At 44.9% G+C, this 20,142-nt stretch overlaps 1 protein-coding gene across 1 annotated transcript; it reads left to right on the top strand.

Annotated features, from left to right (window-relative positions):
- The first annotated feature begins 216 nt into the window (after window positions 1-216).
- Window positions 217-19,391, top strand: LOC106613361 (protein phosphatase 1D). Its single transcript, XM_082956499.1, has 6 exons — window positions 217-908; window positions 5,147-5,375; window positions 9,618-9,742; window positions 16,122-16,303; window positions 16,556-16,774; window positions 17,319-19,391. Exons 1-6 carry the CDS (start codon window positions 386-388, stop codon window positions 17,742-17,744), a joined length of 1,704 nt encoding a protein of 567 aa, XP_082812625.1. The 5' UTR covers window positions 217-385; the 3' UTR covers window positions 17,745-19,391.
- Window positions 19,392-20,142: the final 751 nt, after the last annotated feature.

Raw genomic sequence — 20,142 nt, 5'->3', positions numbered from 1 at the left:
CTCAATTACCTCGTACCCCTACACATGGACTTGGTTCTGGTACTCCGTGTATATAGCCAAGTTATTTTTCTCTCTACATTGTTGGGAAGGGAGAAGGGCCCATAACCAAGCCTGTCACTGTTAGTCAACACGTTGTGTATGAAGCATTTACACATCCTGTAGGTGGCGCTCTGTAGTATTTTACACTATTTACCCCCCCAGTTGATACAGCTCTGACGTCGATGCGATTCTGGGCATGCCTACAAGGCTTGGAAATAAACAAAGACCAAAAGCGGCTGATTGATCATTAAGCTGCCATAAACTTCACTTAAAATACTTTTTAGGCCATTTTTTTTGTTTAGCTACTAGAAACACCCAGCATCTGAAACAAGACGTCCCTACGGCCATGGAAAACACTTTGTTGATGCGAGTGAGTGTTTTCTCCGACCAGGGAGGTAGGAAATACATGGAGGACGTTACCGAGGTTGTAGTGGAGCCCGAGTCCGGGGAAGACGAGCTGAACTCGGACGAACATGATGATATCAAAGGGGATAACTCGACGGTGGACATTATGCCTGAAAACGAGCAGCCTGATCGGACTGTACACAACGAGCCTCTATCTGCCTCCACTACAGTTGCATGGACACAAAATGTACAAAATGGGGACCTAAGTTGTGCTGCAGCTGCACTGGCAGTTTCCACAGTGGAGAGTTCACCGGTCCAGAGCGATAACCGGACCCAGCGATCAGTGGCTTTCTTCGCGGTGTTTGATGGCCACGGAGGCCGAGAGGCAGCGCAGTTCGCACGGGACTATTTATGGGAATTTATCAAGAAACAGCGGGGGTTTTGGTCCAAGGATGACGAGGAAGTGTGTGCAGCTATTCGTAAAGGTTTCGTTGCCTGCCACCATGCCATGTGGAAAAAGCTGCGTAAGTTACAATCATCCATGTGTCTAGTTAAATATATATATATTGGGATTTGTTATCGCATGTCGTACATTTTATCTAAGAATGAAATGGCCACCACAGGCTCGATGTAACTGAATGTGTGGTTTAGGTTCTCTGGCTTGACTATTAGAATAAACCTACCACTGCTGGACATCTGTCAGTAAGTAGAGTAAAGAAAGAGACATCCCATCATTCCTATCTAACACCCCCCCCCCAGCATACCAGGTCACACGGACAGGCGGGTGTACGGGGGCTCTGTGAAGGAGCTTTTTTACATGGGGTCTTCCTCTTCTGTTTGCCTTCGATACGGATGACAATGGGTTCAGCTGCTTGTTTGGAAAGAGGTGTCGATGTTATTATACCAAATCGGGTTTATTGTTGTAGTAGGAAGGACAGGTAGCATGTAACCTCTGATAATGTTGGTTGTAAAGGAGACGCATCATATGTATTGGGATTTGTAAAACCATTGCGTCCCCCATCCCCCTATTATCCTTTTGATGAATTAGTCTCTTGGTTTATCAGCTGTGAGGGCAGTTGTATTTAGGGCAGTCGTCAACGATCTGCTCTGGATCTTTCAACTGCTCTGTCAAGTCACCACTAGTGCACAGTCTGCCCTACACCAGTGGTTTCCAAACTGTGGGGCACGCCAACCTTACTAAATCTGGCTTTCAACCATTGAAGGCTCATCAGAAGTGGAAGGGGTCCTCGGTGAATTTCATAAAAATACCAATAGTGAAACATTAAAGATATTAAACTATACTAAATATATTTACGTCACCAAATAATTGATTAAAACACACTGTTTTGTAATGAAGTTCTACAGTAGCCTCAACAGCACACTGTAGAGTAGCACCATGGTGTAGCCGGAGGACAGCTAGCTTCTGTCCTCCTCTGGGTACATTGACTTCAATACAAAACCTAGGAGACTCATGGCTTTCACCCCCTTCCAAATACTTACACAGTAATTATGACAACTTCCGGAGGATGTCCTCCATCCTATCGGAGCTCTTGCAGCATGAAGTGGCATGTTGTCCACCCAATCAAAGGATCAGAGAATGAATCTAGTACTGAAAGCATAATCTACAGCTAGCGAGCACGGCAGTGCATAACATGTTGCGAGTAGTTGACTCAAAGAGAGAGAAAGACAATAGTTGAACAGTTTTAAACAAATTAATTTGGTCAAAAATGAAGGAGAAGCGAGAGAGAGACATATTTTGTTGCAGCTTGCTAATTTAGCCTACTCAAACACCTGGCTCAAACAGAGAGCGATGCCATGTTAGCTAGCTAGGTATGGCTATCCAACACTGAAAATCTTCCAAGTCAAGGTAAGCATTTGTGTTTGATACATGTATTTCCACCAGGGCCCGCCGGTGTAACTGCTAAGCTGCTTGCTGACTGTACACTGTACTGCATCATTGTAGCAGGTTTAATAACGCCTTAGTTCTATGTTAACTGATGTTAGCTAAAATTCTGACAACGAGAAAAGTTTTTCCGCCTGGTCACAAACCGCTGATGTGTTGAAGTCCACATGAAGTCCACAAGCGAAGGGAAAAGGTGAGCGGAGGACAACGAGTAGATGCGAGAAGGAATTAACGAGCAAAATGATCATGCTGTTTGTATGTGGCTGCTATAAAAGTGAACTGTTTTTGCTTGTGATCAGGGGTGTATTCATTACGCCGAGTCTGTTGAAAAACGTTTCTTAAATGGAACGAAACGGGGATAAACATACCTGAATTTGTCCAATAGAAACTCTCTCGTTTGCAACTGTTGGACTAATGATTACACCCTAGATCAGCTAGATGCAGGTAAGTGTGTACAAGGAGGTATTGAATATGTCACTGTCTGTCACCTTGATTACTCAAATTATTCTCTTGACCTGTGTGCACCGACGTTGTAAACTTTTCATAAACTAGGTTGTAGCAACTTCACGATGAAGGGAAAATTAGTGTCATGTAGTATCCTAAACCTATCGACGTTACATTGAACTGGGTGAATGGAATATAAATGACAGTCATCCAATATGCTGTAATAGAAACAAGGCCGTGCTCATTAAAAAAATAATAATCGTCCTACCTTATCTTAAACGTCACCGACCGCCACTGCTTTAAAACTTACTCTTGAAAGTTGTAATAGTAGAATGTACAAGGTATAATTTCTAAATTGGGTAGTGCATCATCAGTTCCTCTTGTCATGTCCGTCATTACAGACCTTAGAGAGATATTTATAACATGAAATGTCCAGATCAACCAGCACACGTCAGCTAACGTTTTTTAGTTGAGTTTTTTAGCCTGTAAATGTTGTTGTAATGTTTGAGTCACTCAAATAACACATGAATAAACATTAGACATGTCAAAGTGTATAGAACTGCAAGAAAATGACTGTTAAAATTGCAACATGTTCTTTGCACCCCATGACAAAATGTGTAGAATTGCTGGAAATAAGTTTTAAACCTGAATTATTTTTTGTTGTTGTTCTGTCTGCCACCCAGAGGGATGTGAACAGTTTGTGTCATGAATATTGCTTGTGCCCATAGATATAGACAAGGTGGAGGCGCGGGATGTTCCCCAAAGCTGGAACGGGGAGGCCAGAGTGAAAAAGCTGGGGAACCCCTGCTCTGTCCAGAAGGGGCATCCAAACGGCAGGCTAGTCTAGTCCTGGGAAACCCCAAGGATGTGCACATTTTTGTTCCCGCCCAGTATTAAACACACCTCATTCAACATATCAACTAAATCAAGCCGTTGATTAGTTGAATAATGTGTTTGTTAGTGCTTAGTGTTGACCTGGAACAAAAATGTGTAGCAACGAGGCTATTTGTTAAATGTCTATGGATGTGTCCCAAATGGTATCATATTTCCTTATATCAGGGGCTGCCCGATCCCGTTCCCTATGTCAGGGGCTGCCCGATCCCGTTCCCTATGTCAGGGGCTGCCCGATCCCGTTCCCTATGTCAGGGGCTGCCCGTTCCCTATATCAGGGGCTGCCCGTTCCCTATATCAGGGGCTGCCCGTTCCCTATATCAGGGGCTGCCCGTTCCCTATATCAGGGGCTGCCCGATCCCGTTCCCTATATCAGGGGCTGCCCGATCCCGTTCCCTATATCAGGGGCTGCCCGATCCCGTTCCCTCCAACAGGGTTGGAGTTAAAACCTACAGGACTGTAGCTCTCCAGGAACAGGGTTGGCGTTAAAACCTCCAGGAGGGTATCTCTGCAGGAACAGGGTTGGAGTGTAAACCTACAGGAGGGTATCTCTCCAGGAACAGGGTTGGAGTGTAAACCTACAGGAGGGTATCTCTCCAGGAACAGGGTTGGAGTGTAAACCTACAGGAGGGTATCTCTCCAGGAACAGGGTTGGAGTTAAAACCGACAGGAGGGTATCTCTCCAGGAACAGGGTTGGAGTTAAAACCTACAGGAGGGTATCTCTCCAGGAACAGGGTTGGAGTTAAAACCTACAGGAGGGTATCTCTCCAGGAACAGGGTTGGAGTTAAAACCTCCAGGAGGGTATCTCTCCAGGAACAGGGTTGGAGTTAAAACCTACAGGACGGTAGCTCTACAGGAACAGGGTTGGAGTTAAAACCTACAGGACGGTAGCTCTACAGGAACAGGGTTGGAGTTAAAACCTACAGGACGGTAGCTCTACAGGAACAGGGTTGGAGTTAAAACCTCCAGGAGGGTATCTCTCCAGGAACAGGGTTGGAGTGTAAACCTACAGGAGGGTATCTCTCCAGGAACAGAGTAGGAGTGTAAACCTACAGGAGGGTATCTCTCCAGGAACAGGGTTGGAGTTAAAACCTACAGGACGGTAGCTCTACAGGAACAGGGTTGGAGTTAAAACCTCCAGGATGGTAGTTCTACAGGAACAGGGTTGGAGTTAAAACCGACAGGACGGTAGTTCTACAGGAACAGGGTTGGAGTTAAAACCAACAGGATGGTAGTTCTACAGGAACAGGGTTGGAGTTAAAACCTCCAGGACGGTAGCTCTACAGGAACAGGGTTGGAGTTAAAACCTCCAGGACGGTAGCTCTCTGGGAACAGGAGTTCCTTCCTAACTGTTGTTATATTCAGGGGCCATATTATTGCAGGCAGGGACCTCAGGGAAGTAGGTTAGGCTGAAGGCTACTTCTAAGGCTGTGCAGGTTCCAATAGTTCAACATGTTCTCTCTCTCTCTCTCTCTCCCTCTCTCTCTCTCTCTCCCTCCCTCTCTTTTCCTTCCCTCTGCAGCCGAATGGCCCAAAACACTCACAGGGCTTCCCAGCACCTCGGGCACCACGGCCAGTGTAGTGGTAATCCGGGGGGACCGAATGTACGTGGCCCACGTAGGAGACTCTGCCATAGTGCTGGGGGTCCAGGATGACCCCTCTGACCAGTTCATCAGGGCCGTGGAGGTTACACAGGACCACAAGCCTGAGCTTCCCAAGGAGAGGGAGCGCATCGAAGGGCTGGGGGGCAGGTAAGACTTACTGATGCATACTACCCTGGAGGGCATCGAAGGGCTGTGGGGGCAGGTAAGACTTACTGATGCATACTACCCTGGAGGGCATCGAAGGGCTGTGGGGGCAGGTAAGACTTACTGATGCATACTACCCTGGAGGGCATCGAAGGGCTGGGGGGCAGGTAAGACTTACTGATGCATACTACCCTGGAGGGCATTGAAGGGCTGGGGGGCAGGTAAGACTTACTGATGCATACTACCCTGGAGGGCATCGAAGGGCTGGGGGGCAGGTAAGACTTACTGATGCATACTACCCTGGAGGGCATCGAAGGGCTGGGGGGCAGGTAAGACTTACTGATGCATACTACCCTGGAGGGCATCGAAGGGCTGGGGGGCAGGTAAGACTTACTGATGCATACTACCCTGGAGGGCATCGAAGGGCTGGGGGGCAGGTAAGACTTACTGATGCATACTACCCTGGAGGGCATTGAAGGGCTGGGGGGCAGGTAAGACTTACTGATGCATACTACCCTGGAGGGCATCGAAGGGCTGGGGGGCAGGTAAGACTTACTGATGCATACTACCCTGGAGGGCATCGAAGGGCTGTGGGGGCAGGTAAGACTTACTGATGCATACTACCCTGGAGGGCATCGAAGGGCTGGGGGGCAGGTAAGACTTACTGATGCATACTACCCTGGAGGGCATCGAAGGGCTGTGGGGGCAGGTAAGACTTACCGATGCATACTACCCTACTGGGTTAGTTGTCTAGCCAGCCAACTCCACATTATTATATATATACTGTATTTATTTATTTAGCTCCTTTGCACCCCATTATTTCTACTTTGCACTTTCTTCCACTACAAATCTACCATTCCAGTGTTTTACTTGCTATATTGTATTTACTTTGCCACCATGGCCTTTTTTTGCCTTTACCTCCCTTATCTCACCTCATTTGCTCACATTGTATATAGACTTATTTTTCTACTGTATTATTGACTGTATGTTTGTTTATTTCATGTGTAACTCTGTGTTGTTGTATGTTGTCGAACTGCTTTGCTTTATCTTGGCCAGGTCGCAGTTGTAAATGAGAACTTGTTCTCAACTTGCCTACCTGGTTAAATAAAGGTGAAATAAATAAATAACTAAATAAAACATTGTCATGTTTAGTCTGTCTGACAGACTAGCCTTACACATAATACTGTACAAGGGCTCCCAACACCCGTACCCTCGTGACTGTGCATCCAAAACAACAGCCCCTATGACAAGAGAATGGGTTTGTGCCAAAAAGCATGTCTCTCTCTCTCTCTCTCTCTCTCTCTCAATAGCGAATTAAACTCTTCTCTGCTTTGGGTGGTAACAACATTGTCTATTCTAATGCAAACTCAGTCAGATGAAGCATCTATGCCTGCTTGGTGGGAAACAACAGAAAAACTCCTAACTGACTCGGGGACCAGACTAGAGGGATGGACAGACTACTGTAGAACTGACTGGGTAACTAGAGGGATGGACAGACTACTGTAGAACTGACTGGGTAACTAGACTAGAGGGATGGACAGACTACTGTAGAACTGACTGGGTAACTAGACTAGAGGGATGGACAGACTACTGTAGAACTGACTGGGTAACTAGAGGGATGGACAGACTACTGTAGAACTGACTGTGTAACTAGAGGGATGGACAGACTACTGTAGAACTGACTGGGTAACTAGAGGGATGGACAGACTACTGTAGAACTGACTGGGTAACTAGACTAGAGGGATGGACAGACTACTGTAGAACTGACTGGGTAACTAGACTAGAGGGATGGACAGACTACTGTAGAACTGACTGGGTAACCAGACTAGAGGGATGGACAGACTACTGTAGAACTGACTGGGTAACCAGACTAGAGGGATGGACAGACTACTGTAGAACTGACTGGGTAACCAGACTAGAGGGATGGACAGACTACTGTAGAACTGACTGGGTAACTAGACTAGAGGGATGGACAGACTACTGTAGAACTGATGGACAGACTACTGTAGAACTGACTGGGTAACTAGACTAGAGGGATGGACAGACTACTGTAGAACTGACTGGGTAACTAGACTAGAGGGATGGACAGACTACTGTAGAACTGACTGGGTAACTAGACTAGAGAGATGGACAGACTACTGTAGAACTGACTGGGTAACTAGACTAGAGGGATGGACAGACTACTGTAGAACTGACTGGGTAACTAGACTAGAGGGATGGACAGACTACTGTAGAACTGACTGGGTAACTAGACTAGAGGGATGGACAGACTACTGTAGAACTGACTGGGTAACTAGACTAGAGGGATGGACAGACTACTGTAGAACTGACTGGGTAACTAGACTAGAGGGATGGACAGACTACTGTAGAACTGACTGGGTAACCAGACTAGAGGGATGGACAGACTACTGTAGAACTGACTGGGTAACTAGACTAGAGGGATGGACAGACTACTGTAGAACTGACTGGGTAACTAGACTAGAGGGATGGACAGACTACTGTAGAACTGACTGGGTAACTAGACTAGAGGGATGGACAGACTACTGTAGAACTGACTGGGTAACTAGAGGGATGGACAGACTACTGTAGAACTGACTGGGTAACCAGACTAGAGGGATGGACAGACTACTGTAGAACTGACTGGGTAACTAGACTAGAGGGATGGACAGACTACTGTAGAACTGACTGGGTAACTAGACTAGAGAGATGGACAGACTACTGTAGAACTGACTGGGTAACTAGACTAGAGGGATGGACAGACTACTGTAGAACTGACTGGGTAACTAGACTAGAGGGATGGACAGACTACTGTAGAACTGACTGGGTAACTAGACTAGAGGGATGGACAGACTACTGTAGAACTGACTGGGTAACTAGACTAGAGGGATGGACAGACTACTGTAGAACTGACTGGGTAACTAGACTAGAGGGATGGACAGACTACTGTAGAACTGACTGGGTAACTAGAGGGATGGACAGACTACTGTAGAACTGACTGGGTAACTAGACTAGAGGGATGGACAGACTACTGTAGAACTGACTGGGTAACTAGAGGGATGGACAGACTACTGTAGAACTGACTGGGTAACTAGACTAGAGGGATGGACAGACTACTGTCGAACTGACTGGGTAACCAGACTAGAGGGATGGACAGACTACTGTAGAACTGACTGGGTAACTAGACTAGAGGGATGGACAGACTACTGTAGAACTGACTGGGTAACTAGACTAGAGGGATGGACAGACTACTGTCGAACTGACTGGGTAACCAGACTAGAGGGATGGACAGACTACTGTAGAACTGACTGGGTAACTAGACTAGAGGGATGGACAGACTACTGTAGAACTGACTGGGTAACTAGACTAGAGGGATAAGTAGTGCACTACGGGGAATTGGGGTACTATTTGGGATGAAGCCAGTGATGCCCACAGAGCAAGTGAGCTTTGAGTGATTTTTTTTCTTCCCCCCAGTGACTTTAAGTTTCTTGCTAAGACAAGTCATCAGCATCGCAGCAGTTTACTGCCAATATATTGTGCTGGTCACATACCATAAGAGTTACTATATCAACCAGCCACTTGGAAATAAAGGTAGGTTATTGAGCAAGTCATTTTGGAACATTTTTATGCTACAACTAATAATAAGACGTGTTAATGGTTTATTGAACATTTTGTAAAAGGTGCGTCCCAAGTAACTCCCTATTCCTTATCTAGAGCCTGGTCACAAGTAGTACACTATATAAAGGTAATGCCTTTTGTGACACTGACTGGCTAAATCATAGCTACTTCTTCATCACTACCTTACTAAATGCCTATGATAACTGTCCTGTCTGTCTTTCTCCCTCCTTTCTCCAGTGAGATAACTGTCCTGTCTGTCTCTCCCTCCTATCTCCAGTGAGATAACTGTCCTGTCTGTCTCTCTCCCTCCTTTCTCCAGTGAGATAACTGTCCTGTCTCTCTCCTGTCTGTCTCTCTCCCTCCTATGTCCAGTGAGAACTGTCCTGTCTGTCTCTCCCTCCTATGTCCAGTGAGATAACTGTCCTGTCTCTCTCCTGTCTGTCTCTCCCTCCTATGTCCAGTGAGATAACTGTCCTGTCTCTCTCCTGTCTGTCTCTCCCTCCTATGTCCAGTGCGATAACTCTCCTGTCTGTCTCTCCCTCCTTTCTCCAGTGAGATAACTGTCCTGTCTGTCTCTCCCTCCTTTCTCCAGTGAGATAACTGTCCTGTCTGTCTCCCTCCTTTCTCCAGTGTGATAAAGAAGTCTGGTGTGAACAGGGTGGTGTGGAAGAGACCCAGGTTAACCCATAACGGCCCCGTCCGGAGGAGCACTGTCATCGACCAGATCCCTTTCCTGGCTGTGGCCAGAGCTCTGGGTATGTTGTTGTTGTCTTAAAGCTCCACATGGAAATAGTTTGATTTATTTTGTTAATCTTTCTCCATATTACCTGAAACCTTATTGTTTGCAAAGCCGTTGGAGCTGTCACACTGGCTATTCGGTCCGAACAGATTCACCAAATCATGGACGTTATTTGCACTATACAGATGTCGCCTCACTCAGAGGCACGTGTTGCTAGGCAACCCCCCCTGGACTTGCCCGGGCTAAAGCCACTTAGTGATGGGGAATTCTGCTCTTTTTACTGACATCTGTTTCTGTTTTGACTCGTTCAGTCAAAATAAATCATATTTAGACACATTTGATGAAGTGATGAAGTGAAAACTCAAAAAGAGTTATGATTCTATAATCCTCGTTCACCGTAGGGGGTTTATTGGAGCTGTCATTTGTGACCGAGACTTGTAAACATGTGCTTTAAACAACGTAGACTTACATTTGTTGATTTTTCTAGGCATCCAAATAAGATTATTTCTTGATGCGTTTTTGAAACAAGGTCTAGTTGTGGCCAGATTGTGAACGACTCTTGGACGAATGCATTGGTTGACTTCCATGAGGGTGATTTAAGCACAATATCGTTGGTGAACTGCAGCTCCCCAATCGATTTATTCTCGAGTTCGTGTTTGTTGAACAGAGGATGTGTATGTTTTGGTTCCAGGGTTGGGGAGTAACGGATTACATGTAATCTGTTACATGTAAGGGATTATATAAAAACCGGTAACTAATCCAGATACTTTTGTAAAAACTCGATTACTTCGATGATTACTTTAGAATTCAGAAAAGATGTTTGCAAAAAAATTTTTTTTGACACTTCTTTGTTTTCTCAATGACATTCAAATCAGAGTTGAAAAAAGGCCCAAGTTTAAGTTTGTTCCACCTGAGTGAGTCTGAACACCAATCAGAGACCACTATGATGACACACCAAATGATTACCACCAATCAGAGACCACTATGATGACACACCAAATGATTACCACCAATCAGAGACCACTATGATGACACACCAAATGTGTTTGATGGATTGTGGGAAAAGAGCAGGAATAGGTTTTTGTAGGTTACAGTCCAAGTTATGTCTTCCAATGGTGAGACTGCTGGTCGGCATCCAAATATTATCCAACTTGAATAAACGCTTGGAGGTAAGCATGACAGCAGTGGTGTAGTCTACGGCGATACGGATATCACTTATTATTGATATTTATTACTTATTATTGACTTTAAGCATCAGCTGTCAGAGCAGCTTACCGATCGCTGCAGCTGTACACAGCCCATCTGTAAATAGCCCATCCAACCAACTACCTACCTCATCCCCATATTTGTTTTGTTTTTCTGCTCTTTTGCACACCAGTATTTCTACTTGCACATCCTCATCAGCACATCTATCACTCCAGTGTTAATCTGCTAAATTGTAATTACTTCGCCACTATGGCCTATTTATTGCCTTACCTCCTTACTTAATTTGCATACACTGTATATAGACTTTTCCTACTGTATTATTGACTGTATGTTTGTTTATTCCATGTGTAACTCTGTGTTGTTGTTTTTGTCGCACTGCTTTGCTTTATCTTGGCCAGGTCGCAGTTGTAAATGAGAACTTGTTCTCAACTGGCCTACCTGGTTAAATAAAGGACTTGTTCTCAACTGGCCAACCTGGTTAAATAAAGGACTTGTTCTCAACTAGCCCACCTGGTTAAATAAAGGTGAAATAATTTAAAGAATGTGGTGTGTTTGGGCTTCAGGCAGAAGTCTTCATGCTTTTTGATGTATTTCAGAACTGCAGTTTCCTCTGCTTGGAGCGACAGTGAAGTGGGCAGGGCAGTACGGTGGTCGGTGATCTGTTTGTTTACTTGGCTTTGGAAGACTTTAGAAAGACAGAACAGGATGGATATAGGTCTGTAACAGTTTGGGTCTAGAGTGTCTCCCCATTTGAAGAGGGGGATGACCGCACCAGCTTTCCAATCTTTAGGAATCTCAGATGATACGAAAGTGAGGTTGAACAGACTAGTAATAGGGGTTGCAACAATGGCGGCGGATAATTTTAGGAAGAGAGGGTCCAGATTGTCTAGCCCAGCTGATTTGTAGGGATCCAAATTTTGCAGCTCATTCAGGACATCAGCTGTCTGGATTTGGGTGAAGGAGAAGCGGTGGGGCTTGGGCCAGTTGCTGCGGGGGGGTGCAGAGCTGTTGGCCGGGGTTGGGGTAGCCAGGTGGAAAGCATGGCCAGCCGTAGAGAGATGCTTTTTGAAATTCTCGATTATCTTGGATTTATCAGTGGTAAGTGTTTCCTAGCCTCAGTGCAGTGGGAAGCTGGGAGGAGGTGCTCTTATTCTCCATGGACCCCAAGTATGCTAGCAAGAGCATCCTGTCTGGTGCAGAGATCAACAAGGCCTATGGTGTCATCACTACTGTGTCTCGCCACCTTGGCCTGGATGAGGGAAAAGTTCTTGACAGTCTGGCGAAGTACACTTCCAAGCAAGGGCTTTGGGATGGAGATGCGGTATGGCAGTCGTGCCAACATATCTCATCAGCCACCTGGTGGAAGGGACTTTGTGGATCTGAGGCTCTTTCCCCTGTTGCCTCCATCATCCTCCAAATCCCACCAACATCAGCCGCCTCAGAGTGCAACTGGTCCTTGTTTGGGAACACACACACCAAAGCAAGCAACAGGCTGACCAATACAAGGGTTGAAAAATTGGTGGCCATCCGGGCAAATCTGAGTCTTTTTGAGCCTGACAACGAGCCATCCTCAACAAGGTTGGAATGTGACAGTGAAGATGAGGCCTCAGAGTCTGATGTTCAAGGGGTGGATATTGAGGAGGTCCAGGTAGAAGACATGGAAACCTGAGAGGAAGACAACCAAAGCTTTAGTCCAGAAACTATCATTTTACAGATGGGAGATGTGATGGATCATTGGGGATCATTCAATATTCCCTTTCTTTTGTTGTTCAGTGAAATCATCCCATGTGAAGAGTCAATTCATTTAATTAAAGCCCATGTGAAGAGTCAACTCATTTAATTAAAGCCCATGTGAAGAGTCAACTCATTTAATTAAAGCCCATGTGAAGAGTCAACTCATTTAATTAAAGCCCATGTGAAGAGTCAACTCATTTAATTAAAGCCCATGTGAAGAGTCAACTCATTTAATTAAAGCCCATGTGAAGAGTCAACTCATTTAATTAAAGCCCATGTGACGAGTCAACTCATTTAATTAAAGCCCATGTGACGAGTCAACTCATTTAATTAAAGCCCATGTGAAGAGTCAACTCATTTAATTAAAGCCCATGTGAAGAGTCAACTCATTTAATTAAAGCCCATGTGAAGAGTCAACTCATTTAAATAAAGCCCATGTGAAGAGTCAACTCATTTAATTAAAGTTAAATTTGTAACTGAATAGTTTAAAAAAAAAAATATATATATATATATATATTGGAAGGATTTAATCATTTGCAATTATGTCTACTTATGATAAGGTAAAAGGTTTATGTTTCTGTCTCCATATGATATGGTAAATATATCCAATGCAAAAAAACATCTACATTTAAATGGTATTAATATTCATTTGCACATATATTCCTGAAAATTTCTCTGAATATTCCCCAAAATGTGTTGAAGAATTTAACTTGTAAATGCCTCAGGAGCTCAGTTCAACTGTCACACTCCATCAGAACCCAACATATCAACTAGTTTTACTCCAATTTTTGTAAACACACACTAATATAGCCTCATAATATGGTTAAAACCATCATTTAATATCATGGAAGGTCAGTCCTTGCATCCATAACTCTGTCTGTTAATCTGAGAGTGGTTACATTTCTAAAGGCCCCATCTCTCAGTTTTTTACCAAAACAGAGGCGGGGCAGCCATTTTGTTATTGTTTCATCTGTGGATTTGCCCTTTAGATAATCTTGATAAAAGGCAGTTGTTTAGAAGTAAAACTGACTATAAAAGGTAAACAATAGGCCTTTAGCAAATCATTTATCACCTGTAAATAGCCCTTTTCAGTAGTGCTCAAAGCAGGCCATTCCATGAGCACAGCATTTATTTTTCAACTGGAATCAATGAGCCCGATCAGTCCTCCATGACAACACAATCATAAACAACAGAGTAAGGCTGGCTAATAAGACCTTAGTTTTGGGGTCATATTCAGATAAAACTATTAGGCTAATACTTCCAGATTTCTAAGTCCTATTCAAATCAAATCAAAGTTTATTTGTCACGTGCGCCGAATATATATATATATATACCACTTGAAGATCAAGGGGTATAACATTTATTGGAAAGACTGGAATTCTGATAGACTTTGGTTTTCAATGTAAAGATATATAATTTAATCGTATTATTATATGTAGTAGAAAGTAATGGGTTAGAAGAAGCCAACATAACCAACCCATAAAGTAACATTTAACATCCATATATGGCCAGCTATGTAAACTCTAACATTGATTTATCCTGCAATAGATGTCGTTCAATTGGTAATATACGTGTTTGTCTTCTTCTCATGCCTCTTAAAGGGAAAGTAATCTAAAAGTAACGGAATGTAATCAGATTATGTTACTGAGTTTGGGGTAATCCAAAAGTTACTTTACTGATTACATTTTTGGAACAGGTAACTAGTAACTAATGGATTACATTTAGAAAGTAACCTAGGCAACCCTGGTTGGTTATACAAAGCTGTGTTCATCATAACATTCAATAATCAATGAAGTGTATTCATTCTTGCAGCATGCGATCAATTATCAGTTATTTTTCTTCAATGCTGCCCCGTTTTCCTTTTCACCCAGCCTTCCATCTAAATCTTTTTAATGGAAAGCGCTGTATAAAATAAATCTATTGGTATTGTCTGAGTTATTATAATTTTTTTTAGGCATCCGTTTGAGTCATAGCAAAGGTTAGTTGTGTCATTTAAAGTCTGTAGAACTAAAAAGAAAGTGCTGGATATACTGAACAAAAATGTAAACACAACATGCAACAATTTCAATGATTTTACTGAGTTACAGTTCATATAAGGAAATCAGTCTATTGAAATAAATTCCTTATGCCCTAATCTATGGATTTCACATGACTGGGAATAGGCCCACCCACTTGGGATCCAGGCCCAGCCACTGGGGAGCCAGGCCCAGCCACTGGAGAGCCAGGCCCAGCCATCTTAATACACTGGTTTGGAAGCAAAGTGAAGCACTGCACTACACTACCCTTGACATAAATTCCCTTGTTTCTCAGAGTCGGTTTCACAGGTATGCTTCTTTCCATGGGGGATGCTCACTATTTTCCATAGGGGATGCTCACTATTTTCCATAGGGGATGCTCACTATTTTCCATAGGGGATGCTCAATGTTCACTGTTTTGCTCTTCCCAGACATAAAGAGCCCATATATAACTATTTTTTTGAGCAGCAAGACGGGCAACAAGGCAGTTGGGTACAGCAAGACGGGCAACGAGGCAGTTGGGTACAGCAAGACGGGCAACGAGGCAGTTGGTTAACAGCAAGACGGGCAACGAGGCAGTTGGGTACAGCAAGACGGGCAACGAGGCAGTTGGGTACAGCAAGACGGGCAACGAGGCAGTTGGGTACAGAAAGACGGGCAACGAGGCAGTTGGGAACGGCAAGACGGGCAACTAGGCAGTTGGTTAACAGCAAGACGGGCAACGAGGCAGTTGGGAACAGCATCATGGGCAACGAGGCAGTTGGGAACAGCAAGATGGGCAACGAGGCAGTTGGGAACAGCAAGACGGGCAACGAGGCAGTTGGGAACAGCATCATGGGCAACGAGGCAGTTGGGAACAGCAAGACGGGCAACGAGGCAGTTGGGAACAGCAAGACGGGCAACGAGGCAGTTGGGTACAGCAAGACGGGCAACGAGGCAGTTGGGTACAGCAAGACGGGCAACGAGGCAGTTGGGTACAGAAAGACGGGCAACGAGGCAGTTGGGAACGGCAAGACGGGCAACTAGGCAGTTGGTTAACAGCAAGACGGGCAACGAGGCAGTTGGGAACAGCATCATGGGCAACGAGGCAGTTGGGAACAGCATCATGGGCAACGAGGCAGTTGGGTACAGCAAGACGGGCAACGAGGCAGTTGGGTACAGCAAGACGGGCAACGAGGCAGTTGGGTACAGCAAGACGGGCAACGAGGCAGTTGGGAACAGCAAGACGGGCAACGAGGCAGTTGGGAACAGCAAGATGGGCAACGAGGCAGTTGGTTAACAGCAAGACGGGCAACGAGGCATTTCATCTTCTTTTTGTCCAGTTACTGTAAATTATTGTGGATGTGTGTAAAACCCCCTCTACTTCTCCTTTCCGTTTGTTATCCTGCGTTCCCTTGTGAGATGAGGAACATTTGATTTCATTATATTCTGTCCCTGTAGGCGACCTGTGGAGCTATGACTTCTACAGCGGAGAGTTTGTAGTGTCCCCGGAGCCAGACACCTGTGTTCTGACCCTCGACCCCCATAAACACCGTTACATCATCCTGGGCAGTGACGGGCTGTGGAACATGGTGCCCCCCCAGGACGCCGTCTCCATGTGCCAGGACAACGATGAGGCCATGGTGAGTTGTGATGCTAAACGTCAGTGTGCTGTTCAGTAGGACAAAACATCTGTTTTTTTATTGGTTTAGGTATCACTCTGTTTAGAGTTTTTTTTTCTCCCCGCTGAACACGGACTAGGAGTTTTCAAACCGGGACACTGAGGCTTGTGTGTGCAGCCGCGTCTGATTTAATTCATTTATTGTATGACCGACATGATGATAAATAAATAAAATCACAAAACTACTGTAAACAAACCCCCTCCCTCCTTCTAGGCGCCTTGCGGGGTGTCCAGCGCTCGCCAGCTGGTGAGCCACGCCCTCCTGCGGTGGCGCCAGAGGATGCTGCGCGCGGACAACACGTCGGCTATCGTGATCGCCCTGCAGGAGCCGGGTGTCCCTCAGGAGCCCCTCCACCATGAGGAGGTACTGCTGAACCTGGCCGAAGGACAGCACTGTGGCCCCGCATCGGACTCCAACACCTCACCCATCAAGGTACAGAGCAGAGGGACTATTAAGGTTGTGTGTCCAAAATGGTACTCTATTCCCTATATAGTGCACTGTGGAAAATAGTGTGCTATTTGGGCTAAATCATAATTACTACTTCATTACTATATTAGTACTGTCTGAAATACCTCTTGTCTCTCTCGCTCTGTCCCCTTCTCTCTCGCTCTGTCCCCCCCTCTCTCTCTGTCTCTCTCTCGCTCTCTCTCTGTCCCTCTCTCTCCCTCTCTCTCGCTTTGTCTCTCTCTGCCTCTGTCCCCTTCTCTCTCGCTCTGTCCCCTTCTCTCTCGCTCTGTCCCTCTCTGTCCCCCCCTGTCTCTCTCTCTCTCCCTCTGTCCCTCTCTCTCTCTCTCCCTCTGTCCCCTTCTGTCTCGGTCTCTCTCTTGCTCTGTCCCTCTCTCTCTCTCTCTCCCTCCCTCTCCCCCCCTCTCTGTCTCTGTCTCTCTCTCTCTCTCTCTCTCTCTGTCCCCCCTCTCTCTCTCTCCCTCTCTCTCTCTCTCCCCCTCTCTCTCTCTCTCCCCCTCTCTCTCTCTAGGTTCCAGACATGGACATGTCGTCTGCTGTGTGTGAGCTCCTTCCGACCCTGGAGCGTGGACACGGCCTATCAGGGAGCAGCCTGTACGTCCTGGCCCTATCAGATCCCTTCGGCCCGCCCCTCTCCGACTCGGACGACTCCCGCACAGGTTTTCCCCTGACGACAGACAGCTCCGCCCTTGGGGAGGAGCTTAGTGATGTCACCGCCAGGCGGCCCATCGGCGGCAAACGGACTCAGGATGACACGTCACCCAACCCCGTCCCGTCCGCCAAGAGGACGCGGCGGAAGAATGGCGAGGGAACGGGGGCGGGGCCAAAAAGCGGTGGAGGAAAGGACCAGAAGCAGTCTCTGACTCCGCCCCCCACCAACGTTTCCCCGACGCTCTTCCAGCAGCAACACGGCAAGGCCACCGTGTGTGTGTGCTGAGAGACACACACACACACACACACACACACACACACACACTCTACAGACGGACTAACAGGGACACAAGACAGACAATAACATTCTGCCTCTTCCACAAACTTTTACAAATGACTACTGACTGAGAGACCGGTCACTTTCAGGATGGTGGTCTCTCAGCTTGGTGACACCTACTAGTCATATTGATGGATTACGTATTGGTATTGTGTTATGTACACTCTCTTCACTTGCCCTCTGTTATCTTTCGTCTTACTCTGTTCCCTGGGATGGTGGAGAGTCGTGTAGTCATTTTTAACCCACGTAAGTAACTGTGATGCAAAGAAAGGGGGTAACATTTTCAAAACAGCTCTTGTAACACATACCGAGATTCCCCCAAAACAAGCACAACATTTGGGGTCGACGGGCACTTCGAAAAGGACTTCGGAATACTGCGTCTGGGTGATGGTAACGTGTGAAAGTGCACAAGATATCTCTCACTCATTATGTCGTGACTAAATCTTTCTTTTCTTTCTCTTTTGGCGGTTTGGGGACAGAAAAATCACCCAAAGTATGAATTTATCCAATCTGTAAATATTCTGCAAATCTTGACGTGGGTTCATTGATAAGTACATGTTACGTAAAGCAATATATTTTTATACATTGTTTTATTTTACTATTGTAGAAGCTGTAGACGAGGAAACCCTACCATTTATTAGATTTTCAAATCAATATATTTCCTAAATTCACTTTGTCCTAATAATCTTGATATTTATCATAGCATTTAATCCTCCTATCCTTTATGGTTTCTATGCCCATCCTGGATTTACATTGGATTTAAATGTTTTTTTTTTTTTTTCTTCTATTGTGTGTTCTGTTATTTCTTCACATATTGAATGAGATCGTCCCAAACTGAAAGGTGCTGTTACAGTTTAAACCAGTGAACTAATTAACTGATTAATAGTTGGACAAGGTGAACTGTATAATATAGGTCAGTCAGGATGTTGCTGTTCCCAGATGAGATCACATGACACCTGGTGGTCATTACCTGTAACTGCAACGCTTAACCTATTTATTTTCTTTACTTTTTACTGAATTTATCCCCCCCCCCCAAACAACAATATCTACAGACAATGAACTGTAGGCTATTTAAACACTCTAGTTGAGTCTATGGTTTCTGCTGTCTGCAGTGGTCTTTCAGAATATGGTGGTGGTAAACTAGCTAGTTGTCAATATACATTTGTGTTTGTTTTTAGAAAACTGGGGGGGTCTTAGATAAGAACTTTTAATTGACTTGAACAAGGACTGCTAGATATATAGATATAGGCTTGATATATATACGACTCGCTGACATCTGAGTGATATCAATGTTTTATTTATAAAGCAGTCAGACGCTTCATCTTCATTTACCTACATGGATATTACTTTGGTGTAATGAATAATGTGATCAATTGAAATGGTTTATTATTTGAGCTGTTGTCCTCACAGGGCATCACAGTACTGGTGTTTTAAGAAAGGTCTACCTGACTGTTAAATTATTAATCATTTCCTGTATGTAGTTGTTTTTCTAGACCAAAGTGCAATTTTAACTGGGCGATTTAATATTTTTTTATTTTATTTCCTAGTAGGCCTGTATTTGTTAGTTTAAAAAATAAACTATTTTGTTGGATTGAACATTTTAAATGTTTTAGGTGAAGAGATACTGGTGTGTGTCATTCTGCCAGAACATTTTGTTTGTGATGGTTTTGTGCATAATGTTTTTAGGAAAAGTATTGGTTGCGTCCCAAATTGAACCCTATTCCAGAAGTAGTGCACTACTTTTGACCAGAGTGCATTCCTAAAGTATTCAGACCCCTTGACTTTTTCCACATTTTATTATGTTACAGCTTTATTCTAAAATGGATTCAATTGTTTCCCCCCCATCAAGCTACACACACTACCCCATAATGACAAAGCAAAAACAGGTGTAGACATTTTTGCTAATTTATTAAAAATAAAAAATGGAATTATGACATTTACATAAGTATTCAGACCATTTACTCAGTACTTTGTTGAAGCACCTTTGACAGCGACTACAGCCTCGAGTCTTCTTGGGTATGACACTACAAGCTACATCTGTATTTGGGGAGTTTCTCCCATTCTTCTCTGCAGATCCTCTCAAGCTCTGTCAGGTTGGATGGGGAGCGTCGCTGCACAGCTATTTTCAGGTCTCACCAGAGATGATCGGTCGGGTTCAAGTCCGGGCTCTGGCTGGGTCACCTAAGGACATTCAGAGACTTGTCCCAAAGCCACTCCTGCGTTGTCTTGGCTGTGTGCTTAGGTTTGTTGTCCTGTTGGAAGGTGAACCTTCGCCCCAGTCTGAGGTCCTGAGCACTCTGGAGCAGGTTTTCATCAAGGATCTCTCTGTACTTTGCTGGGTTCATCT

Source organism: Salmo salar, chromosome 09 (genome assembly GCF_965601325.2).
Source record: "Salmo salar chromosome 09, fSalSal1, whole genome shotgun sequence".
NCBI classification, from domain to species: domain Eukaryota; kingdom Metazoa; phylum Chordata; class Actinopteri; order Salmoniformes; family Salmonidae; genus Salmo; species Salmo salar.
This window is presented reverse-complemented; position numbering and strand designations above follow the sequence as displayed.

What these genes read in the sequence shown, in the direction of transcription:
- LOC106613361 (XM_082956499.1), top strand. Translation starts at nt 386, where the DNA reads ATGGAAAACACTTTGTTGATGCGAGTGAGTGTTTTCTCCGACCAGGGA. An exon ending in ATCGAAGGGCTGGGGGGCAG is followed by an intron (nt 5,376 to 9,617) that starts GTAAGACTTACT and finishes TCCTTTCTCCAG; the next exon opens with TGTGATAAAGAAGTCTGGTG. An exon ending in AGGACAACGATGAGGCCATG is followed by an intron (nt 16,304 to 16,555) that starts GTGAGTTGTGAT and finishes CCCTCCTTCTAG; the next exon opens with GCGCCTTGCGGGGTGTCCAG.